The 26296-nt window shown below is 40.4% G+C and overlaps 2 protein-coding genes across 6 annotated transcripts in view; one reads left to right on the top strand and one right to left on the bottom strand.

Moving 5' to 3' along the window:
* Window positions 1–1672: 1672 nt before the first annotated feature.
* On the bottom strand, window positions 1673–4213 carry LOC105689161. Of its 2 annotated transcripts, XM_012405982.3 has the most exons (6): window positions 4051–4066; window positions 3224–3858; window positions 2871–3149; window positions 2652–2785; window positions 2413–2581; window positions 1673–2340 (listed from the first exon to the last, which is right to left on the bottom strand). In XM_012405982.3, the coding sequence occupies exons 2-6, from the start codon at window positions 3473–3475 to the stop codon at window positions 1933–1935; spliced, it is 1242 nt and encodes a 413-aa protein (XP_012261405.2). In that variant the 5' UTR covers window positions 3476–3858; window positions 4051–4066; the 3' UTR covers window positions 1673–1932. The 2 variants fall into 2 exon arrangements, with proteins under 2 accessions (XP_012261405.2, XP_012261403.2); XM_012405980.3 differs by having other exon boundaries at window positions 3224–4213.
* Window positions 4214–7830: 3617 nt separating this feature from the next.
* LOC105689164 (synaptotagmin-5) overlaps window positions 7831–26296 on the top strand; it is a 41297-nt gene continuing 22831 nt past the window's right edge. Inside the window, exons 1-2 of one of the 4 annotated variants that reach the window (XM_012405990.3) lie at window positions 7831–8294; window positions 8733–8872. Coding sequence is in view for 1 of the 4 variants with exons in the window: in XM_048655926.1 (XP_048511883.1) it covers window positions 10882–10897 (16 nt within the window). In the remaining 3 variants the exon portion in view is untranslated. Of the gene's footprint in view, window positions 8295–8371; window positions 8388–8448; window positions 8646–8732; window positions 8873–10866; window positions 10898–26296 lie in introns of those variants that run through there. The other 3 variants (XM_048655928.1, XM_048655927.1, XM_048655926.1) reach the window with 3 other exon arrangements.

Raw genomic sequence — 26296 nt, 5'->3', positions numbered from 1 at the left:
TTGAGACAATGTTTTACGAGGTGATATCAGACGTTTCAAGTATCGTTCACCATCGCAGTAAAATTGAAAGTGTTTGCAGACCACGCTGCAAAGGTGTAATTGTTGAGGACAAAGCTCCGGCGAACTGACTGAGAATTATTAATGGCGAAGCACACGGAACATTTTGTGAGGGAAGCGTTTTTTAAAATAATTTTCAAGCGTACTCCAGAAGGAAAACTGGAAGACTTATCGCTGTGAATTGGTAAGACGGTCAGGATTTCGGGAAAGTGTATATTTTTCGCGAATATAGGGGAGAAGATAAAAAATGACTTCGCGAATGTATCGAGCAATTATACGCGAGTCGTTGATTAATTAGTATTCCGCATACCCCACAGCATCGTAGCGACGGAAATAGAAGAATCTGTAATTTCTTACTCTTACCGTATTGGTTCTTATTTTATTTTTCTTAGAAAATTGACATGAAAAGTTGTCAGATTACACCGTTGCTAAGAAATACCTTTTAGCGTTCTTTCTCGAGAAGTTTTTATTTACACAAACATTTCTCTTGTTCTTTCTCTCTCTGCGAGCTTTCCTTCTCGCCATCTTTACCTCACTCTATATATATATCCCCAATTACTTTGTGACGCTGAGCTTCTTTTTTTTAAATATATCTTACCTAATACCGAAAAATTCTATAATGCGCCAGAAGCTCATAGCCAGTAAGGTAAAAATCCTCTTAACCGCGCTATCAAGTTCGGGCAATACTCGAAGCTATACCCACTCTCGCCTATTAGGATCTGTAGGTAGAAAATATAGTTTGAAACGAAAAATTACCTCCCAGTATATTTCGGTTTGAGATCACATGATCGTCTTCGCCAATTCTTTTCACGTCTATTTCGCTTCACAGTTTTTCATGAATTTTGAAACATTATCTTTCCTTCTCTTTTTCTTTTATTCTGCTCCAATGCTTCCATTTTTTTTTCTTTTTTTTTTTTTTCTTTCGTTCGCTCGGACACCCCGATCAGCTCGAAGCGTTCTCTCTTGAAGTTACACGTGCGAGCTTGCCTCTTTAGTGAGCTTGAAAGCACATAGGGATCGATTGAATGGCGCTACGGAGATGTGCGCATGGCAATCATCGTTCCGAGGGTTTAAGGTGTGTTCATATTGAAATACCACGGAACCACCAGCGTTACAATGGAAAACGAGAGAAAAAAAAAAATTCGAACGTTAATTCGAAATTGGAGATAAGAAGCGAAGAGCTTTGCGCTGTACGCGAATTCTCAATGTCATTCAATCGATTCTTCTTCACTTTCAACGTCGCGTTTGTCTTTTTCCTCCAGCACAACTTGTCTCGTGTGCATCACGCTTTTGAACAAGCAATTTTTTTAAATTTCGTGCGTCATCGTCTGTGAATCGAAAACCCGAAGCACCAGTGCAACCCTCGGAAGGAGTCTATGAAATCCAGCACCCTCTGTGGAATGCCTGCAGAAAAGCTTCTCAGCGAAGCTTTCGATATTCGACCGGTGTGCTTTGAGCTTCTGTTGGTATAGAGAAAATTTTCAAACTGCAAGTTAGTAAAGTGTGAACGCTATTTTATCCAGGCAATTGTGTGATGACGTGTGCACGTACATTTATTTTGTCTTCCATGGGTAACGGTGGGATTTGATTGAACGAGGACAAGATAAAAATGATCTCTGGATCTTGACTTATTTTATTGACGTAAAATACAATTTTTACAGTTCCATAATTGGGTCGAAGCCTTTTAAACAGAATTTTCATTTTTCTGATAATCTATTTTATTTTATCCATTCACTTATTCATATTTTTTTGTAAGAACATTGCGAGTGAAGACTTGAGTTAATTTTCAGATCATTTTTCATGATCAAATTATTTTTTTCAGATCTAAAATCCGAATTAGATGAGTACAATAACTAAGATCACGTCACGTGAAACTTATTTTTCGACATCGAGAAAACCATTTCTATCGTATATCGGCAAAAGCCTGGTCATAATTTTTCTGTAGGTACTACTACGATAACCTGGATTCTCGTAAACTACATCAACATTTAGCGATTTCGAAAAATCTATTTCGCTTCCTTTTTCAAGTGTGACAGTTGACAATAGTGTCATAGCAACGATTGCCTCATAAATTTCACGCATTCTTAGGGCTTCGTCAAGTTCTGCAAAGCTCAGTGGTTCTCTCTTGCACTTTAATTGCTTCATCGTTGTCACGAGTGACGCATAATACTCGTGTAAAAGTGAAACACGGTGATGAATTCTAACATCGTCGCTGGGACTCGATCCGATAAAGTAGTGAATGTCTTCCGCTGGCGAACCACGATGAGACATTTGAAAGTCAACCTGTGATTACGCGAACTCAGCAGTTACGGGGCAAAGATCAATTAATTGTTAAATAATTTTTATCGCACTTACGAAAACGTGATCAACGGGTTTCTGGCTTTCGTCGTAACGAAACATCATGTTGTTCGTCCAGCAATCACCGTGAGTTAGGACATTGAATTCGTGTTCGCCAAACTCACAAGCCTTCCATGCTTTTCGGTACAATGCTCCGGACGATAATTTGGTAATTTTCTCAGCAATTCTGATTGGAAAAATGCCAAAATAGAATGACATAATCAGACCACGACGTGACGCTTCCGATGTAAACTTACTTCGGACACAGCTCAGACCATCTGGCTACCTCAATTGCAAGGCTTTTTATTCTTGAGTTGAAAAATACTTGAAACATCGGGGGAGCGTCTTTGCGATACATGCCTTTACGGTAATTCGATAGTAAGTCTGGCTCCTTAGATTCGGTGAGTGTAGAAAAAATTTGTTATCGTTGAATAAGCAACCCTAGTAAACGAGGAAATTTAGAATGACTCGAATACCTCTTCTTGGAGGGCAACGGAGGCAGCGTGAAGTCTGGCCAGATTTCGCATCGCTATTAAACAGTGGTCAAGATCTAGTCCCGAGTAACGTTCGACCATACGAAATCCAGCTGTCGCCAAATCTTCTAATATCACATGAGTCGGTTTTTCGTACTGGACATGTATGCATCGCGCGCTCAGCTGTGTGGCCGGACAACATTTCTCGAGCAGTTCGTTTATCTTCGGCAATACCGTATGGAATATCGATAACTCGGTGGTATACAGGCCTCCCTCCGCTATCTGATGAAAAAAGGGTAAAGATTTACAACGATTATTCAAGTGAATGGTCGTCAATCGTTACGTTTGTCAGTTACCAATTTTCCTCGTGGACTTTCTTCATCGAGTGCAATTTTAACGACGAGGGACATTTCCTCGTCGATCTTCTGACCCTTAATGCGCGAAAGCTTTACTGCTACGCGATAGATATCACTCGCATAATTGTCCCCTTTGGCGGTAGCCGGACTTACGTTTATTTCGGATACTTTTATCGAATCGTCACTTTCAACGTTTCGCAAGACATTTTGAAGATAACTTTTATCAAGCCAAACTTGGCAAATTTTTGCCATGGTGATCGAAATGAAATATAATGAGTATTAATAATCCAAGGTTACTGTTAACTAATCACGTTAAACGACAACGCTAGATGACTATATTGCTAAGAAATTTATTGAACTGTAACGAAACACAATAGAAGTTCACCTTTCTTTTATCTCTGATGTCAAACTTTATCAAATTGAAGGTCTTAGCACGCGATTGATCAAAGGCCTCAGAGCTAAAAGTGCGTAAGAGGAAAACACGTTTTAATATCGAAAAATCGGAACTCAATTGAATCTACTTCATCAATAGACGTCCTCGTATAAATGTGTGTTGCATCCGAGCAACAAACCGCTTCGAAGAACCATTTTCCAAGTGACCATGAAAATACTATAGCCTCGGCGATCTTCGTTATCTAAGAAATAATTATCGAAAAAACCACATTTTATTAATTGATTTTCGCTGACCCTTCAATTACGAATTATAACGTTATAAGCTGCACTACTTCAAAACTTTGATGGGAAATTATTCGCTATTGTGATCCGAACGTTTCAAGTGAGACTTTCTCTTTCCGACACTTTACATAAGCAGAAGGACAATTAATTACATGACGAGTTCCAGCGTTATTTGATAAATTAACAGTGCTACGAAACGATACGGTAATAACTGCGTAGTGATTAAATGGATATACTAAACTCGTGTTGTCGCGCGATACGTTTATATATTGAAACTCCCACCACATGCATCTAACAGAAATGACCAGATTATTGCAACGCACGCGAGATAAGTAAATTGCATTCATAAATTATCCCAAGCTCAGGGATACCGTAGACTCTTGGAGCAAAAAGCCAAATATCGTTCATAAAACTAGGCAAAACCAACTACGATGAAACCCCTCTTCAAATTTGTCACCTGTGAAAATTGCTATCCACTTTTTCCTGGGTAGAACACAGTGTGCAAAAAGCAATCCACACTGATCTCTTCATTTATCGAACCTTAATCTAAAAACTTTTTATACTCCGGGAGATTCAACTTACTCTATCTCGTCAATGCTCACAAGCACGACCTGTAAACCATATCTCAAAGTTTAACTTCTATCGACGTTTAACTGTAGCAAATATATGTATGAGAGAATGGTATTTGGTTTAATCTAATCAGTTGCGAACAAGCAGGCCTTTCACGTTTCTATCGACATTAATTCGATACGAATGTGGAGTATCGAAGAAGCGCGAATGCACATCTCTCGATTGACATATTGAACGAGGTTTTTCGGATCCCTTTGGTGCTTCTGCCGAAATTATTTCACACCATCGCCCCTCAGGCCCGCTTCGTCGTCAACGTTTGATATAATTAATGTTCGAATTTTGCCGCAGGGCCATAATAAATGAACCGAAGAAACGTAACTAGTTTATAATTACAAACTCATCCCTCGACGATGATCGGTTCACAATTATCGCGGTGATGTTAGGCGGCAGCTTGCGACAGAGCGCGTACGCTGTCACATCTAAACGCACAAAATCTATTCGCATTGCCTCGAATAGAAAATTTACCCAAAATTATGGAAATTCATATTACGACGTCCGGTCCGGAAGAAGTAGATTCAATGTAACGTATCGAAACGAAAATATGAGTACGGTCCTTCTTTTCTTTCTTGCTATGTATTTTTTTTTTGTTTTTTTATTGTTAAGAAAAATTGAACCATCGGGTACACTTTCTTGACGTCTGTATAAGCAAACGTATAGAGAGAGCGATGTCGTCAACCGTTTTGTGATAGCTACATAATATTGTATTTTACATCTTTTGGCTATACCTACAACGATATGTGTATGTAGACACTATACGTGCATCCAGACATCGTATAATAGACGTATAAAATATATCACCAATATACCTACGGGGATATTATGGGATATTGTACATATAGAATGTCCGTAAAATAAAATCTTTTATAACCCGATCGGCGCCACGAACGTAAAAATTTGTACTTCTTCAGATCGTGTAGGATTTAGGGATAGCTCGTATTGCGATAGTAGGAATATAAAATTTGAAATAGACGTTTTATCAGTCACTCTGTGAGTTTAATTTCATTAATCACGTCCACCTTACTATAATTGATCCGTCCGGTAAAACTTTATTATAATTTACGTTTCTTGATCGATGTAGATAGCCCCCATTGTATTCACCGATAATAACCCCCTTAATCGAATCCGAATATTCTTCTCGTACGTTCGGAAACCATATCGTAAGTTGCGAATGTCCATTTATCACGTGCATGATATATCAAGTGCGAGATAACGGGGTGAGTTCTATCCGTTCCCAAAACTGAAAAAAAAATTTCGCCTTTCGAATCGTCTGACGTCGAACAGCAAGAAACTTGACTGATAGAAGAGAGGGTGTTGAAACGAAAAAAAAAACAATCACTCATATAAAAAGTACATCAAGTTCTAATTATCGCGCGGTCTTCCACTTCGTCTGGATGGGTTAGTTTGAAGCGTTCTACGGGATTCAGAGATTATATCTCTGATGAAACTCGGGAATCTTTATAATTTCATCCCTAAAAAAGTGTCAAGTAACCTTGGACCCTAATTTCACAACGAGATTTCAAATCGTGATGAACTTCGCGTTGAGCTTTTTTCTGTCGGACATATATAACCGGTGATACTTTTTCCTCTTTTCGGTCTACTGTTCGTCTTCAACATCGTCAACTTGTCGTTGATATGCCCCTTCAGGTTTGGCGGGTATCGGTTGCATCGATTCATCACCATCCCTAATTTTTTTACTCTCTACTTTTGGGATGATTTTTTTTTTTTCCAGTAAGAGGCCGCACTTGCTGTAAAATAGTAAAATAGCAATAATGACCTTCGCAAACTGTGCGCTTGTCTGAGGGGCTGTTGTATGAAATAGAAGAAGCTTTTGATGGAAAAGTTTCTTCGGATATCCGAACGTACGTAGGTACAGTAAATACGTGTATATAACAACCTGTTGACGCTATAAACGATGCGGCTTGGTGAGACGGTTCGTTGCATGGTATATTGCGGAGGACCCTTGTGGCGAGACAATTTTTTTGTTGTTGTTGTTGTTGTTGTTTTTTTTTTTTTTTCAATATTCTTGAAGCGAAGCTTTCCAGTGTCAATATTTTTTTCATATCTGCAAGCTGGCAGAAATTCACTTGTATCGCCGAATATGCTGATCACATCACTGCAAAGACTGCTGACCTGAATATGTTAATAGGTGTTCACGGTTGAGCCAGAAAGGTCAAATTCGTGTCGCACGTTATTGATTGTTGTTATAACGTATGCATATTTTTTAATCAAGAACATAGACTCATCCGCAAACATCGAAGTAAGTGAAATTCCAAGAAAATACAAGACTTCATCATAGCGAAGGTCATCGCGTCAAACTTCGACGAGTATAACGTGCTCGCGACTTGATCGTCTCGATACAATCTAGAGTCGAGAATTGATGACGATTAGCTCATAAATACGATAAATTTGCCATCCGGACATCGAACTTCCATGGATGCATATTTTTGGAGGTATGAAAAAAAAAAGAAAATCACGTTGACCTAATTTTTCACGGGGACTAATAATCGTTTTTTGCGTGTTCATTCTGTAGGAATTTTTTCCTTTGTAATGAAATTTTTCTTACTTTACGATAATAACTCTTCGAAGTGAAGAGCAATTAAGGACGTGACAACGTAACAAAGTTCTCCCACATCTTGTATGCGGTAAAGAATGATCGAAAACGTATACTAATTTGACGTATTATAGCCAAACAGTTTTGTTCCCAATTTACCGATATTACCACGGAGGTCATGAGCCAGAGAATTAATGAAATTCGGCGAAACGTGAATGACAATTCAATTTTTCACGTCTGCAAAACCCCGAGAAGCACAAAAGCTTTTTTTTTCACCGCGAAAAAATCCGCATTGTATATACTTATCCGTGCCAAGGTTTTCAGATAATCATCTCCTCGGAATATAACGGAGTAGACTGCACCTGAAAAAGTTGAATTTGCGGCAGACGGTTTTTATTTTCTGTGGATTCGATTACGGTACAAGAACAAAGTTATCGAACCTCATTAAATAATTCCCCAGCTCCGAAGAGAAAAAGTATGAATTTATTATATATTATCTTATTGTCAGAAAAAAAAACTCACGGAGCTTTTCATCCATACAAATATGATCATCTGTAACTGAACAGCTCAGGATATCAGATCTATGATATCGGATTCCTTTATTCGATATAATTACACTCATGGCGTCGCAAGTAGTTATTAATCGCATTACAGTTTGTTCAGAAGTTTCGTTTGGTAAGTTTTTAGCATGAAAATTTCTCTGTAAATCAGGTATGACAATACGGACCACGCGAATTATCGCAAGTTTTTCCTACGCTTATCGAAGAATGTCGCAAAGTTATCGCGGTCTATGAGTAACAGATAGTTTTATTGAGTTAGTTCGCCGTGTGGTCGTTTCTCCGGAGTTTCACCCTCGTAGAAATTTAGCGGGTCGCTCCGTGGTGCAGAGACCAACGGCATCGTCGCGTTAGAGTCAGTCGCAAGCGCGCCGCGAACGAATTCAGATCGCGAAGCAGTCCGCGTCGTTACCCGGCTTACAAACTCGAAATTCCCGTCACTTTTTTTTCTTCCTTCCCATGTAATATGATCCGGCAATTCGTACGTCGAGACAATCACCTGACTTGAAGCTCTCCGAGGCTTTTTTCTCACTATTTTTCTCGTACGCGACGGATCACGATTACATCGCGTTCTCTCCTGAGACGGGCGAACTAAAATCGAACGCCGACGTCCTTCACTACTGGCCGTCTGACCGCACCGTCACCTGCACTACTTCCAGTAAGCAGCGGCCCGATGTATTTCCTTCTGTATCGTTGCGCTCTTGAATCCTTTATGTTCGCCGTCGATCTTAACGATGGTTTCGAATTAAGGGTAGGCAAGTAATCGTTTGGACAAAATCGACTTCTCCGTCACGCGCAGAATAATGCCACTTGAGAGTTTAGCAGCAGGGGGAATAGAATGGTTAATTGATGTAATTGCCGTACCGGTGACTGGGGGAAAATAAAAACCGGCTTTATCAACGTGGCGATATTACGTTATTCGTTGGATCGCTCGTTTTATTATATGCTGAAATAAAAGCGAGACATATCGTGCAGATCAATGTCGACGGTCTCTTGCAATCCTCGCGGGGTGGGGTGGTTTTCTTTTTTTGGTTTCCTTTTTTTTTCCGGTTCTATTTTACTCGCACGTTTCACAGTTATCGTAAAAAATTTCTAGATCCCCTAGAGCCAATCTGCAGGAAATCAACGATTAATCAGTGCTACGCGATCGTTAATGCCAAAAGTGACAAACACCGGAAACTCCGATTGATGAACAGTGGCAGTGCAGATCGTTTCTATTGACCGTCAAAATTTCAGGTAAGTGTATTCGGGTGAGAGAATCGATCGAACGAAAATAATTTCCTTTGGGTATTCGACCGGTATCAGGCGATTCCGTACACGTATAATATACACACGATCGATCCACGATTTTGCGCGTTAATTTTTCGCACGAAACGAAGAACACGCGCGGACATACACAGTAGGTGCGTATAACGGTGGATCTTCGATCTGCTGAATAAGGCTTATCTCGGAGATTGACTTCGAGCAGTTAAATCGGAAATCTTGGAATAAGGTAGTAGTGAAGATTTGGAATCTTTAAAATTCTACGACTCACTCAGGAAAATGCGGAATAAAACTTTTTACTCGGTTCGACAGCTGTCGCCAGGGCACGTACTCCGTGCAGGGGTATTTTTTTGACAGAAGCGAGGAAAGATAAACCAGACAAAAAAATATTCTACTCAAATGGAAGTCGGAAGGGTGATAAATGAAAATTCGACTTCCTCCGCTAATCGACTCGCTGCGTACGTGGCGCGCTGAAGATTGATTACAGTTTCAATTCTGATCCGTAATCCCTATTCGGCGAAAGTCGATCGCTTGAAAGAGGAAATATTTGAAAACTTGAAAAATCAGTGGCCAGGTACACCTACGCAGTAGTAATGTCGAGCGCAGTATCGAACCCTGAACTAGCTCCACCTCGTTGATCGCTGGAATATTCAAACTTTCGAAAAGCTGTCGCCTCTCGTAGGTTTTGGAACACGAAATTTTTATTTCCACGGTAGTGTCACCATTCGATTCAACGTATAGTTACACGAATCGTAACGTTTTATTACAAAACTAGCGGTCGCGATTGCAGTTGTTTGTAGGTGTTTTCAAAATAGTCAATTCGAATGTTTTCCAAATTAATTGAACATTGATATATGATATCTCTCCTATTTCACATCCCCGTTCGTAATTCGCATCTCTCGAATAACAGCCAAGAGATTTCCTCTTTCGGAGTTTTTCGACCGTTTTTTCAACACCAGAGAAAACAACCACAAATGAAATAGTGAAATAATACGTCAAACAGAGATATGCATTGCATCATTTTCTGCGTCTCTAGCTATACGGTCTATAGGATTACGTACATGGGGCTTGATTAAATCCGGCAGCTGTTCTCGAAACGTAATTTGACTTTTACGCCCACATTACGTTCATCATGACCTTCGACCGTACCGGCTGGTCGGTCGAGTTAGACAGTCGGCGGAACAGGCAAACCGTGTTATAGGGTATTCCAATCACGGGTAAAATCTGAAATAAATGAGTCAGCCCCGTGACCTTGTCTCAAATCAAACCCCGCCGAATATCCTCATACACCGACACCGATGCCTTGATGAAAATAAGTCCAGACCGGGCACGTAACAAATGGTCGAACGGATTGAAACGTCGCCTGGAGCGTTCGAAATGTTCTTATTTTCACTCGAGGCGATTTATTCGAGGATTTAGGTGTGTAGGTATACAGGACCCGCAGCATCCAACAGGACAGAAAGAGTGAATAGTCATTACGATGCAATATAGATCCGCCGACGTATTTATCCGAACACCTTCTCAGCGAGGGAACGCGCTACGAATATAAATTCATCGGAAATCGTTGCCGCCGAGATGTTTCCCGAGGATCTAGCGGGTATGGCTCCATTCTTCGTTTCAGAGGCGTTCTCGAGCAAAAGTAATTTCACTAATTTCACGGAGATAACTTCATAGCTGAAAGATTTTTCTTTTTTTTCAATTCGCAGGCAGATCTCGTGCAAATTGCTAAGAAATAAATTCAAATTACACCCCGTCAAGTCTGATTGTGAGAGCGAAAAATAGTAGAGATTATCCAGGAAGTGGTATTAAGAGATCGGATCCTCCTTGCCCTCCGACTCGCCGTTATTCTTCAGTCCTCCTCTCGCCGCTCGCGTTACATTGTGCAAACGTAATCAGCGTGGGCGTCGCGACGCCATGCGTCCCACCGTGGGGTTCACGCCATTGGGGGTGACGAGGGTGAGCCGAAGGGCGGAGAGAGGGGAATGGGAAGGGCTGAAGGTATGTGTGACTTGTTTACCCGGAGGCAAGGAGAGGATAGCTGTGTCACCGTATGACGAAGCTCGTAGCCTATAACGGTTAACCAGTTCGTTTCGACACTTTACCCGCATTTATCCCATTGCGTTTGGCGCCAGTTTATTGTTTACCTCATCTTATCGTCCGCTGCCCACGTTTCCTCGTACGCACCCCTTTTTTTCTCTCTCGTTCTCTTTCTCACTCGATCGTCGGGCGATGCTCTGCCAAATTTTTGACCCGCCGGACCGTCATAAAAGCGCAAAAAAATTTCCGAGATAACTATTAAAGCGCGGTGTTGAAATTAAAAAATTTTTTCCCTCCAAACTCGAAGGGCAGAAGCTGTGTTTCCGCGGTACACAGACTCCAGAATTACGAGGCTTAACGACGCGAAGTCCACCTACGCACAATTCGTCGCTGGTGAAAAGTATGTAAAATTTTCCAAGGTTTTTTGAATAATAATATTCAACCTTGAATCGTTGTATTACGTACACATGTTACCCTATTAATTTCAACCGCGAGGGAAATGTTATTCTTTCGGACGTTGCCGCGATATTTCGAATGCGCTTCCTCTTCGTATTACAAACGAAATACCTTCCGTCTTTTTTCTCTGTCTGATTGCGATACAATCAATAATAGCCCACATCGATACACGCGTACGTAGGTATCGATCACATTTCACTTTATCTTCGACATGCAATCTCCTACGAAACGGCATAGACGTAGCAAAAAAGCAAAAAATATAATAACCGAACCGTTTTGATATTGGGAGAAATGAAAGGCAATCTAACCGGTACAACACCCGTCTACCCAACTATTATATGAGATAAGCGAAGCCAAATGACTTCCAACTCATTTCTCCTACGTTGGTATATATATATATGTAACATCGTCATTTCACCTTTTGTATCACTCGGGTCTCACGAGGGTGGGCATCGTCCATGGGATCTACAAAACCCTGAAAGCGTTTCATTTCTATCTCTGGCGGAGATAAACTTGCAAATTTTCCTAGTTATTATAAAGGTTTCCTCGGCAACTCTCTCACGTGCTCTTTCTCTCTCTCTCTCTCTCTCTCTCTCTCTCTCTCTCTCTGTCTCCTCTCGCTCTTCTCTCTTTCCTTCTGCGGCGATGATAAATTGCCCGAATATATGCAGATAAAACACTCATGTATACATAAGGACGTAACATATGTACGTACATACATTGTACACAAGTAAAACCACCCTAAAAGCTCCTATATACCTATATACGTGTCTCATGCGACGAACGTTTACGAGTTGACGCAGAGGGGTGCTGATTGCGGTACGGTATAAGTACCCTTTGAAATATGTTGGTACCCATAGCGATTATAGATAATATGCGAAGTGTAACTACGGAGATAAATTAGCTGTCCAGATAAGGTGATCGGAAGGTTTGCAGAGTATACAAGTAAATTGCGCGTCGCGATATTTTTTCAACGCATATCATGCGATCCGTTTGTTAAAAATTTTTTATTCCCACGCACTAGCCAGCCTCAGTAACTCCGTGCTCCTTCTCCTCAGCTTTCGATCTCCGAAATACCTTGAAAAATATACCCCTCGAGTTGATGTAACGATGGAACGATGAATTCACGGATACCCGGCTGCGAAACGCGTTTGAATGGGCCTCGTAAACGACCTACGCCCGATTTATGTGTTAAGGGGTAGTAGTACCTGGATGGGTTTATACGTCCGGTGAATATTTCAGATGCTACAGCTGTGGCCGTTGATATCAACGACCGATATATCGAGTGAATTTTGTCAAAATATATTGCCAATTTTTAAATTGATCCTCAGGAGAGAAGAAAAAAAATTTCCCTCCGAATACCACCTTTTACCCTACGTACGTAGAAATATTTTACGCGTTCGCTCGATGATTTTCCACCCTTTTTTTGTACACAATTTTTGTCAACCCTAAATTTGAAGCGCTTGTCTGATTAATTTTCGCGTTTTCGAGCACACCGAAAAACCAAAAGCGCGGTCCTAATTGCCGACCCATTAACAAGAGCCCAAAATTAAACGCTAATTGCATGATTTACAGAAGTAGACCTGACCGACAATATTCCTTAATCTCATTTTACTTCCTCCGACGAAGGAAGCTGCTGAATCAACCTGGTTTTTTCTTTATCGCAATTTATCACCCAGTTTTGACAAAACATTCTGAATTTCATATGCGTAGTGCGCACGTATTGTTATTGTTTGTTTCAGCGGAGTTTTAACAAAATACTTTATATGGGCAATCACCGGGATCAGAGTAACCGTACCTATAATACCTCTCCAACTCGAGGGTCGCAATCAGCGCTTTCTGGACCGAAATTTCCTCAATTAGCGGAGTTCCGAACTGTAGTTACTATTCACGTATCGTATAGCACAGCGATGATCTTATAAATGAAACACGTAATTCTACACGTGATTTTTTCACCGACGTTACGTTAACAATTACAATTACTTCCTGCATGAAAAAAGAAACTAATTAAAACATGAAAGTTATTATATTTCAGGGGCTGACTTACACTGTCTTATAGAGGTCGGAGTAACAATATCTTCGACGCATAAATATTGTATTACCTTGTGTTACCAAGGTAGATAATGGAGTTTTATGGGTGGTAATTTACTCATTAGAAAATCTCACTTTATTCCGCTCGTGGTTTTTCTCGCAATATTTTTGCAATACATGCTACTATATCACTAGGACGCTATATTGCATAGTCGGTGCGAAGCTCTTCGCGATGCGTGGTCAATCAGATTGAAGCCGATTAAATTTATTGTAACGAAGGGTGCCCCTGAGCAGCTCGCCTCAAATCAAAGGGAATTCTCCTGTATCCTTTCGCGATGATTAGATATTTGCGCTGTTATCAGTCAGACCCAATTATGAACGGTTTCGGGATTTCTACTCTCTGCTAAACACCGCGCTTCGCAATTAAAATGATCGAACGTGCCCAATTAGGTCAAGCGCAGCGACTCCGCGTGCATCTAATTTAAGATGACGTTTTGTCAGAATTTACATACAAGATCTTTCCTTTGGGAATAATTAAAACCCAAGTTTGTAGGGTATCCAAGAATAAAGCTTATTGTTCGGTTTTGATATTAATTTATTTACTAGAAGGTAGTTTAGACTTTAGCCAATCCAGAGAACTTATCGGTAGAAATTTATCGGTGTGCTATTTTCGCTTCTCCAGTTTTACACGGGTGGCCAAGATTTATTTGATGAGAAGTCGGAAAATTGAACTCCAGTTTCACGCGAAGTAACTCGATAGTTACATGCGTATACGTACGGACATAAGATACAGTATATCGGTATATACCGAGTAGGATATATGGGAGACTTTGATAAAATACCAAGAAACGAAAGTAGCCCAGAGGCACCAACAGCGAAGCATCCTTCTGATCCTTTTTATCGTAAAGTATGTTGACTCGGAATAAACGCGAGTCTACAATTTTCCTCGTTCACCTGCCAAGATCCTCCAGTACGCTGGATTTCAAAGACCGCACGCTTTTCACTTTGTACGAACTGAAAAACAACCAAATCACGGCTAAATAAAGATTATTTTTCAACAACAAACGAATTGTTCAAATATTCTAGAGATGATTTTACGGCGATGTGCGGCGGGTCGACACAGTGACCGGTGTGATTGTCAAATACATTTTCCAATGTAACGAATCTAAGCAATTTTCTTCAAAAATCATCGGCATTGGACCAGGCAAAAAAATACGCTGTCTACTTTGTTACTGTCGACAGCATAAACAGCAGGTACCTAATCTCTAGTGATCAATTTTATCCTAACAATCTTCGACGGTAAACGTTCGATCGGTTATCAATCTCCTCTGCGTCGTACAAATAATTCGGAAATTGATGTAGACGGAAAAACAGGCTAAACCTAGTTTCCACAGGGCGGAAGGGTTGGACACCCGGCTCCATCAACAAAAGAAAATAACTTCCACGATTCATGAACTACGTATCGTAATTTTATCAAATCTTTTCTCCTCCCGAACGTTGCGGGCTCGTAACGGAATTTCCATCCCTCATAACCGATTTCGATATAGTCTCACAGTTCGTAAATTTTATTAATTTTTCCACGTGAATCGACCGATGAAAAACTCAACTATTTCAATATTATGGAAATCCAAGAGCCTTCTTTCATTTCAATGAGCATAAAAACGAAATATATTCCTATCCGTATAAGTCTGCAGTATTAATAATTGAGGGGAAGAAAAAAACAAATCTGCACTGAAATTTCCCGGGTTACTCTATTCAAATATTTCAATTCTCAATCAATCTATTCAAAACCGCTGATTGAAGCACAAAAATAGATATCCGGAAATCGATGAATGCTGAGAAGGGTTTTTATGTCACAAGTAATATTAAACGCAGTATATTTTCTACACCATTTTCCGCAACGTGTCGTGACAAATGTAATTACTTTTTTACGTTTCAATTATTTTCGGACGTTCGAGTTTATTTGACCCGAGAAAATAATGGTCGGGGAAAAATGTGAAATCAAACATTTTCGTAGCCCGTTAAAAATTTTGACGTTGGCATTGATAAGAGATGCGAAAAAAAAAACTGTCCCAGCCCACACGAATTTAAACAAGGACCCGGCTTTGACGACACCCCCGCAAATTGATGCACACATGACGGAAGATTTAACGTATCGCATTTTGGTATCATGGAAAAGCATCGGAGGTCTGCTTATTCTATAGCGTAGTGCACCTCATTAAATATTCACAGCGGAGTACCTGCATACGATGACTGGTAAGAACGTCTTGAAGTTTGCCTCGAGTAAGATACCTACTTCAGTGGAAATGTAAAACATATATTCCGAGATGCAAAGCGCACGTGTGAAGGAAGAGTCTGAACCCTGAACTTTTCTTCTGACAACAAGAACAACAACAAGAAATTTAATAAAGCCTTGAGAATTCTTAGCCAACGATTCACCGAGTGCATGTGATGAAGATGAAGGTATGCTCATATCGGAAAACCTAAGCACGTTTTAAACGTCGATATACAACTTTCTAATATACCTACTTTAAACTCTCGCGTACACGTAAAATTGCGACGAACTCCAGTGCGAGGAGAACTAGAAGAATAAAAAATGGTGGCTCACTAGAAGAGCGAAGTGTCCTCGAAGATAGGAGGTGGCTGCGGAATTTTCTTCTTGAATTCAAAATCGATCGAGCCCGCGAGGGTAGGAGGGTCGTAGTGGTAAAAAAAAAAAAAGGATTGAGAGGATTGGAAACCGAAATAAGACGCTAACAACCCGCATAAATCAAGGACTCCGCCTTTTCCGAATCGTGCAATCGGTGCACACGACTCGTGATCGGAAAATTTTTGGCCTCATTTCGGAGAAAATACATTCCGAAAACCTGCACGGGTCGAGGGGGTGTCGTGGGTACGTCAACTCTCGAATATTTTTCATTCCAAATAAAATTAAGCTCGGGTATTTAAGGACACGAACCTGCATATAACATCAGCGAAATGTGAACTTCAGCCAAGAGGATTAGCATCCGAGAATAATTTGTAACCCGCACCCGCCAAAACTTCACTGTGAGGAGTGGTACATTTTGATTCCTCCAGACTAAAAAAAAAAAGCATTGTACAGTCGAAGAATCTACGGTTTGTACGATTTCTCTGTGAAAACGTAAATGACGTTTGAGAAAACCGAATCGACAGCTAGTAGAAAAAAGTTCGAAGAAAGCCAAACGGATGTATCCAATTCTATATCCATATCTCTATTTTCATTTTCCCTACGTTATAATCTACGCGGCGGTTGCAAGCTACTTTTGTAAAATATTGGTTTCATCAGACATGCGCGCGGCTTGGGGTTGCCCACCGGAAAATGTGTAATATTATACCGTATGCCAGGCAATTTCCTTGGCGGTATTCTATTCCTTTCTTTGCAGCTTACCAGTCTCTTCCATTCTTCACAAAAAATAAGCAAACAACCCACAAAAGGGAGGAAAATCAAATTCAGATAGAAAGTAAATAAATAAATGAATAATGGTACCGGCATAGGTACGTAAAAGAAGCATGAATATCGGCGTGGAATAAATTTTTCAAATCCTTTGAGCGAATTGTTGTGTTGTAATATTATGATAATCAATGAGTATGAAGAATAACTCTCGGAATATATTCTCGAGGATTTTCAAGTGAATAAGGGATGAATATCAAATGAAAAATATTGGCAGTGTGCAGAACTGAAAAAAGCTCGAGTGTTTCAGCCTCCAGCAATCTTTTAAGTTGCACGTATACACCTAATCAAATGCGTGTAAACACCGAACCGAACGGCAACGATGATGAAAAGTGTTTCCTCGTTGGAGAAAAAAAAAACGTGCAGAGAACTTTTTTCGATCGTTTCTTTTTTTTTTCTTGAATTTCTATTTCGTTAGCGGTTAAAATATCAAACCTATTAACCCGCAGGATCCGAAAGTCTGAGATAAGAGGAGATTAGATAAAATCAGATCGATGAAACAGCACGTCCGTTGAGTGCCGGAGAGTTTTAATGCATAAAAAATTTCTAACGGTAAAACGTTGTGTAAAATTACAGCGATAAAACTTGGATCGAATCTGTCGACGGAAGTACGATTCCCTTTATACTTTTCACGCTACTTTATACCATTCGCGGTGTACAATGTAATTCAAAAAGTTCCAACTCCCCCGTTTCATCTAGCTTCAGGTACATACACGTATGAAAGACGGACATCGATTCGCGCGCACTTCCACGCCCACAAATCAAAGCAAAAGTTTCTCGTTCTGGAACTTTATCGTTAGTTTACTTCGTGAAATTTATGTGCTGCAACGATCGCCCACTAGGAGGACACGAACGACGCAATTTGAAAAGATTTAGAAATTTCTTTCAACTGATCAGATCCTCATCACCTGATGTATTTTTGATGAAAAAGTTTTCACTCTAATTCTGAATGCGACGTTCAAACTGCGGAAAAAATTATCGTCAATGGAACTTATGATCTATGTCTGCCTACCTATACGATTTATCCACTGAAAGTTCATTTCTGTTTGCCTGGAATAGAAAATTCTATTCTATTCAGCGATCAAACATGCGCTCGTCAGTTCTAACAGAGTCAATAAGAAAATTATTAGGATTCACTGTTAGGTGACTTTTTTAGCCCGTGCGACAAACGAATGATAATTTTACCACGACACCGGTTCGCTAGAGTACCTACATAGATTTTCCTGATCCTGTCGTCTAGGGTGCCTCGACTGTCTAATGGGCAAAAAAACTGCCACCTGTGCATAATAAACCGAAGATGCCAACGCAGCTGAACTTGTACCTCGTCAGGTTTAATGGACTCGGAGGCGCCAGATTAGATTAGGCCTGAGTCTGAGGAAAATCACGTTCAACACATCGAAATTATGCCCGATTATTAGCGACGTGTTTCACATTCATCAATCACACTCCGAATCGAAGCGCAAGCAATATATTTGCAAGATTGGAAAATATGTGGAGTTTTATGCGTTGCACATAAAAATCGGTATTACGCTTTTTGTTACGGTAGAGTTTTATGTTGCAGAATGGAATATAATGGGATGTGAAGATATAGAAGCGTGAATAGGAGCGTGAAAACGTTCGGCACGTACCAATAACCGCGCTTGTTTAGCAATTTGGGGAACGACGTTGAAACGTGCGGCTATGATAAAACATCTTCGAGTTCGCGAGACGATCGGGTATTCAACTCCGGAAATGGTCACGTGGTACGACCGTTCGTAAGATCTGTGAAAAAAGGATACCGAAACTCCGTATCGCGGCAGGGTTCCGGGTTGTAAAATTACCGAACAATATTCACATGTTACATATTCATCTGGGGTGTTGACCAAAGGAACACCTACCCCGGTCAAAACTTCGGGTCCTGTAGGGAGTCCCGACATATTTTCGCCGAATAATTCCAACCGAAGTGCAAACGGGTCATGCAGAGACCCATTGGCGACTGGAATACCAAAATACACGGTGTAACCAACGGGGTACACTTATGTACGCGGAGGAGGAGTTTAGTTACGTAACAGAGAGCCTGAAGTGGCAAACAAGGTGAATAAAAATCAAATAATTGGACCCACATGGATGGTAGTGAGGATAAGGTTCGTTACGAATTCGAAATTACGTCGACAAAACGTAGAACGAACGAGATTAAATTTTAATGCGAACACGCGAGATCGACCGTGCAATAATTTGTACGTGTAGAGCGCGGTCATAGCTACAACGAATCATGGCTCATTAACTATGACTCGTTATTCAGAAGCTATAACACGTTCGATAATTTGGAAAACCAGATTTCCTCCAAATCCCCGCTCTTCTACTCCGAGTTCGCTTGTGCACGGGGATCGCCAACCCCGCGATTCTCTGAAAGCCAGTGAATTGTTTGCGTGATGTTCACAGTTGTGATGTAAACAGTGGGGAGTACGCAAACGTCCTACAAAACACATCTTCGGTGAAATCAAATTTTCGCGTTACGAGTGTAGAATAGAAAGTTATGCATTGAATTTCATGTACCTACGTCGTATTTTGTATATGAAAATTTTCTCGCGTAAGGTTTTGAGACACGTTTGCGGGTAGGTGGTAAAATCGAGGCGACGGCGTCGTAGTTCAAACTTCGAACACGTGTCGGGTATAAATATAAGGGAATGAATTACCACGTAAAGTACACGCTACTCGAAAAAAATCGGTATACTCGGCTCATAAATCGTCCAACAGACGGCGAGTATTTTCAAGTTTTTTAGTCTCACAGCAGCGACTTCCAGTAGAAAATTTTTCACTCTAACTTATGGAACCGAGAGAGTGGAGTTCGCTTTTCATGGGGCAACCATTGATGGCGAAATAGTGCTGAATTCGATATTGGAATAGTCGAGGAAGCGCGGTGATAAAATTCAGGTTTATTACGTCCACTGGCCGTTCTTCGTCGTTGAATTAACTGCATGTGCCAAGCGTAATTGCTCTATAGTTCGATGGATATTAAAAGTGCCTTTGTCGTTATGACGATTAACAGCAAATGTCAAAGATGCAAATGAACGGAAATTCATTGTCTGTGGTATATCCGTTTGGGAGAGAATTTATAATGTTACGTGCATACAAACTACGCTTTTTGGTATAATCTTGTCAAGCCACATTTAATCTAGTTGTCTCCTCCGTGACGAGGACTGTTTACCAAGTCGAAACTTATTGTCATTCGAGAATCGCCTAGTCGGAATCCCGAGAGACTTCAGATTAAGTTATACTCGCAAATTTATTAAACACCCGCCAGTGGCAATCTTTATTATAATTTGCCAGAGGCCGGGAATATTACCGTAATTTGACGAAGACTCTAGCTTTTCCTGAGCCCTTCTTAAGAGAGACGTATAAATTTATACCGAGTTAAGATTCAGGGAGATCTCGGCCTGAATCATCTTTAATTGAAAAAGCAAAATTTATAGGTCATCGTCGAGTTGAAATAATGATATAATACGTCTTCCGTTTCACAAAACCCCATCAACCAGAAAACTGGTTTCTGAGTTGATTATTCGTTTTATCGATCGGTCAGTTATTCGAATCAACGATTATTATAAATTAATTTTCCATCACTCGGAGCATAATTTATAACCCCATATTTTCTTGCGCTTGATATTTTCACGAAGCACGTCATGTGGCAGTCGGTATTATTGGAAATCATATTATTCGTTTGGTTCACCGCTTCGCGATCTCGTTGTTCCGATGCTGCCCCAGCGGTATTCACACGCTGCGAAGATACGAATTCAATTTTATTTTTATTGTTTTTACTTATATTCAATTTCTTCTTCTGATCTCTCGTCTACCGGGAGTCACAATCAGTATTTCTACTTTAATCTAATAGAAAAAAATTTCATCATCGCCATTTTCCTCTTCGCTCTCTTCACTTTTGTGGAATACGCCCTCGTGGCAATAAATTTGGTAAAATAAAAAAGAGTGGAGTGGGCCTCGCCGGCTGCTACTTGCCATCGATTAGTGACTGAAATTCTAACGATAAGTGCCTAAGGACAGCAGTTTCCTAGTTGAACGTGTTTCGTACAAGTTCAATTTACGTGTCGATGCACCTTCTAAAGTTCATTGCGTTACACAACTACGCCGCGATACAACTAATCGTTAGTCAAGTGCATATCGTACAAGTAGTTTGATAATTACCCTACGTCGCGTCATCCTACCAACGAAGTTAACAAAGCACTCAGAGTACGGTCAAACTTTCTATACTTGCATAACTTTGATCTTTGACACCGCCGATTTAATAAAAGATTCAGTCACAGAAAATCAACGGAAGCGCGTCGTTTCAAAAAATAAAATATATTTGCACACGTATTTCCGTATTCTGACGCACTTCTCCGACCAATTCAGGTGTTTGGAGATTGCGTTACACATTATCAACTAAAAGCCCTTTTCGAGACAAGTCGGGTTTTTGCGATGTAGAAAATGAAGTGAAGATGTTTAATCGATACTTGAGAATAAAATCTGATCTGATCAACTGGGAGTGGTTCGTTTGGACAGAAATCGTTTGGACAGAATTCGTTTCTACAGAGAAAATTTGCCCATGGTTCGTTTGGACAGAGGAAATTTCGACTTAGGTTCGTTTGGACAGAAACTCATTTCTATAGCGAAAATGGATTCTGTCCAAACGTACCTAAGTCGATTCGTTTGGACAGAATTCATTTTTGCTACCCAAATCATATTCTGTCCAAACGAACCTAAGCCGGTTCGTTTGGACAGAAACTCATTTCTACAGCGAAAATGGATTCTGTCCAAACGAACCTAAGTGGGTTCGTTTGGACAGAATGTGATTTGGGCAGCTAAAACGAATTCTGTCCAAACGAACCGACTTAGGTACGTTTGGACAGAATATGATTTGGGCAGCGAAAACGAGTTCTGCCCAAATACACTGACATGGGTTAGATTAGTTTATTTTCTGCCGATCGAATTAGGTTCGTTTTGACAGAATCTGATTTTTCTATACAAATGCAACGAAAACGGATTCTGCCTATATACGCTGACATGGGTTAGATTAGTTTATTTTCTACCGATCGAATTAGGTTTGTTTGAACAGAATCCGTTTTCGCTGCATTTGTACAGAAAGATCATATTCTGTCCAAACGTACCTAAGTCGGTTCGTTTGGACAGAATCCGTTTATACTGCAGAAATCAGTTTCTGTCCAAACGTACCTAAGTCGGTTCGTTTGGACAGAAACTCATTTCTACAGCGAAAATGGATTCTGTCCAAACGAACCTAAGTGGGTTCGTTTGGACAGAATGTGATTTGGGCAGCTAAAACGAATTCTGTCCAAACGAACCGACTTAGGTACGTTTGGACAGAATCCATTTTCGCTGTAGAAATGAGTTTCTGTCCAAACGAACCTAAGTCGAAATTTCCTCTGTCCAAACGAACCATGGGCAAATTTTCTCTGTAGAAACGAATTCTGTCCAAACGATTTCTGTCCAAACGTACCTCACTCGATCAACTGACGTTGCAAGTTTAAGAATAAAGATAGATAAATATCATTATTGCACTTCACAATCGACTAATCATGTATTTGTGTTCGCGTACAAGTACGTATACCTTATATGTACCTTATACCGGTAGAAGGTGCCCTAGAGGGATTTGAGGGTGGGTTACTCAGAAAGAAGCATAAATTTCACGTGATAAATAACGCGTAGGTTACAACACCCACGGTGAAATTGTTATAAAGCTCGAAGCAACCGCATTATTTATTGAGTCCTGGAGGAATGTTTGCTCAGTTTTTTTTCTTTATTTTATGACATTATGTTGTAGCCAATTTCGCATTTGGTCCGTCCCAAGGCAATAAAAAGACGAAAATAAAAGTTGAGTTTTTTTTTTTGACGATCGCCTCGCTGATTCAGCGATCAATCGGTTCGACACGCGAACTGGCTCCGAATATATCCTGTAATCAGACTTGCGAAAACGCAGGATTTCTTCTTAATTTTTTTCTTCTTTCCACTCTTTTTATTTCTTCGTCTTTCATCTGCAGATATATGAAAGAGAAATTCTTGCGGAATTTGATCAAACGTGACGAGATATCATTATTCTATGAGAAAAAGGTGATTACCAGAATTAGATATAATAATCTACTTCTTCTGAGTTCAGCTGTAACATTACTCCAGGTATTTCACCTCGTCTGTGCGGAAGAGAAGTAACGTAACATACCGAAATATTTTTCACCCACCAAAAACTAAATTATTCTCTTCCGACCTGAAATTAAGTAGGATGAATTTGCCAAGTCTTAGTTACAATTAGTTGAGGAAATAGGAATCTCTTTGATCTCGATATTCCAATTTGTTCGAAAAATTTCTCTTCCTCTACTGAATACATTCCGGCGTACAAGTATGTGGAAGGTTTAAAGTTCCCGAATAACCCTCTCAATCATATACCCTACGAAGAAATTGGCTAATTCAAATGCCTTCATTTCTGAGTGTCAAATTACTTGGATCTTACGCGCGGCAAGTTCCAAGTAATAAGAACTTTCGAGGAAAATTCGAAACTTGAGGCCCCCAGAACTTGGCGCAATATCAAACCGGACCTCGAAACGGTAGTGAGTATAGGTATGCACCTATACGCTGACCCAGCCACTGCAAAAACTATCGGTGTTGGAAACAACTAATCTAAACAAAACACTCGAGTCTTTATATTCTTTTGGTGAGCAGCTTCTTTCACCCTTAAGATAGTCTCCTCCACCGGAGGTATACACCGCTACTCCAATACCCGCTAACGTAACCGGTAAAACTTTCAAAGAGATTTAGGGTTTTTCTTGTCAGGCGAAGATTCATCCGTCTCTCAGGTTACTCGAGGGTGCGCGGCAAAACGTAGCAAAAGGTCCCACGCGAATTTATTAGCCCAACAACAATAACGTATGGAGGGTACACCACGAAACCATGGAGATCCTGTGGAGCGTAAGCTCGGGCGTGTACGACTCTCCCGCATATACGTATAGTTATCGGAAAATTTTGTTCAACTTTTTTTTGCACGTCATTTTGATTCGCCGCGGTGTCCGTACGTTACTCCACGGTATCGCGTGCACCAACTCCGAAAGTGTGGAATTTTTCATGGGACGAAAATTTGGGAAGGTGGTACTTTTCGCTTTTCTTATCTTACCCGCAAACAGGATTTGTTCATACGTCGGAAATTAACAGGCGTAAATTACAGGCGCGATCTCGGAGATATAAATTGCAGCGAAAACATAATTCTCGTCGCATAATCTCGCGAACGTAAAACTTAAAGAGCGGATTACGACCTGGTTATATCATCGTACATATCAGACCCCCCCCCACCCCTTGCAAAGCGGCAGTAACTGAGGCGAAGTGAGCGTACTGCAGGGTGAGGCGTTTGAAGCGTTGAAAGCTAGGCTGGTATTTCAACTGTAATGCTGCAGATGGAAGAGAAATGTGCGGGTTTAAACTGCTGGGCCTAGACGGCGGGAGGAATAGACCGGTACTGTCTTCAGTCGACTTGCAGATTCAAGGTGATATCGACGTTACAATGAAGGTTTGAAGCGAAACCCTTCATTTCTTCATTCAGATGAGTTCGTGAAGCCTGATTTCCGATAATTTTATCGAATTTTCCCCGGAAAAACAGAACCCAATAATTTTCGAAATACCTCACCCTGTATAATATTTCTCTATCTTCTCTATCTATAGGTTCGCAGGTTCGGGATGTGAACGCTAAAATGTGGTGGTGTTAAAAACAGCTGAACCAAAACTTGGTAGGACTTCAAAACCTAATCGGAACACGCGATGCTCGAGTAGGAACAAGGGTGGTTCGAAGATTTATTCGATATCGCTACTCCGACAAATTTGTTCAGATATTCATCGCCACCTTGGCCCTGGCTTTTTCCGATCCGCCGAAAGGCGCTCGTAATTTTTATTTCAATTGCCGGCCCACGTTTACGATGCGGAATTAAAAAGATCTCGAGATTAAATGTGTGCTACGTGACAACCCTAGTGACCTTGCGAGCACTCGATGTATACTTGAAAATTAATTTTTAAAACTCTACGACTTTCCCATCAGTAGCATCGTTCGTACGAGTCCTAAATGGACAAGAATTACGCAAATTTTTAAAATTCAGAAATATCGATTCCAAAAATCGATTCGAGATTCGCGTTCGTTTCAAAGATGTGCAGAGACACGAGTGGCCCCCTAGACTCAAGAGCCCTGATAGGATTATGACATGCACGATATATTAACTCAATCTCTTTCTTTTCGGGTATTTTTTCGAGCACGCGATATCGTAATTTTTGTGGGGAAACGTTACACCTGTTAATTTATCGATTCACTTGAAATTCCAACTATATTCGTGACATTACGTAAAAGCTCTTTCCGAGTCCTGGAAAAAATCTCAGAACTCAATTAGCGGACATTGATCAAGATTGCTTCCTTGAAAATCCATGCGCAACACCTTCCAACATCTAGGGTTGAAGTACAATACAAAGTACGCGAGAAGACAACAACATAGGTGAACAAAAATCAGACGAACACGAAAGAATACGGTCGTGTTGGCAACCGTTACCATGGTAACTCTAGAGCATAGTAGGTATACCGAATTCTAGAGACTACTTCACAGCGTGTATCAAAATTCCTACACCTGTTCGTGATTTTTATTACTGAAAAAAAATGTCACTAATAACTTCAATTACTCGTTATATCATTCGTCGGGATAAAATGAATGAACGGCAAAAACGGCATCCCTTGAAGTGTGAACGAAATATTTTCATTTTCCAGTTGAAATATTAAATTATGTTTTTTCTTCGTTTTTATTTTTTACATTTTTTTCTATTCCTGTTTCCATTTAGCATATTGTTTGCGGGGCGCTGACGCTATTCTGGTAGGAAAACAGCCCCGCAGCCCCTTTTGGTTATGGGTTGTCAACCGTGTTGTGTCACGTACGATAGCGTATGAACGTAACGATATTATATAAGTATTGGTTTGGTACACGTATCAGAATATCAAAAAATCGATCGCAAATATTGGGGTAGCGCCTTGTGTCACAATGATTATATTTTCACGTATGGATTTTGTCGATTTTCACAGTCAGCCAATTTTTGTTTTCTCTCTCTAAATAGCTGAGAATTTTTCAAAAAATTACAAAAATTTTCTTCGAGGTTTCTTTTCCGTGTTCGGAAAAATCACCCCAAATAATAAATACTCTCCGCAGTGTCAGAGAGTATTTATCAGATTATATAGAAAATAACGTGGCGACCTGTGGTGGAAATGGCTGGCCTGACCTTAGAGTTGCTATCACTGATGACGTCGTTGTCTCCATGAGCAACGGCGGAGTGTTACTATCACCTTATCATTCGATGCCTGCGGGAAAATGAAATTCTTGTCTAATATAACCATAGATCGTCCCCCG

The sequence above is a fragment of the Athalia rosae genome, chromosome 5 (genome assembly GCF_917208135.1).
Source record: "Athalia rosae chromosome 5, iyAthRosa1.1, whole genome shotgun sequence".
In the NCBI taxonomy this organism is placed as follows: domain Eukaryota; kingdom Metazoa; phylum Arthropoda; class Insecta; order Hymenoptera; family Athaliidae; genus Athalia; species Athalia rosae.
Note: the sequence above shows the minus strand (reverse complement) of the source record. Positions and strands in the feature narration are given on the sequence as shown.

Bases quoted from the DNA above. Each gene is read 5' to 3' on its own strand.
- LOC105689161 (XM_012405980.3), bottom strand. From the start codon at position 3,475: ATGGCAAAAATTTGCCAAGTTTGGCTTGATAAAAGTTATCTTCAAAAT. The intron at 3,150-3,223 runs GTAACTGACAAA...TTTTTTCATCAG, and splicing joins AAAGTCCACGAGGAAAATTG to ATAGCGGAGGGAGGCCTGTA. The intron at 2,582-2,651 runs GTAAGTTTACAT...TTTTCCAATCAG, and splicing joins TGGTCTGAGCTGTGTCCGAA to AATTGCTGAGAAAATTACCA.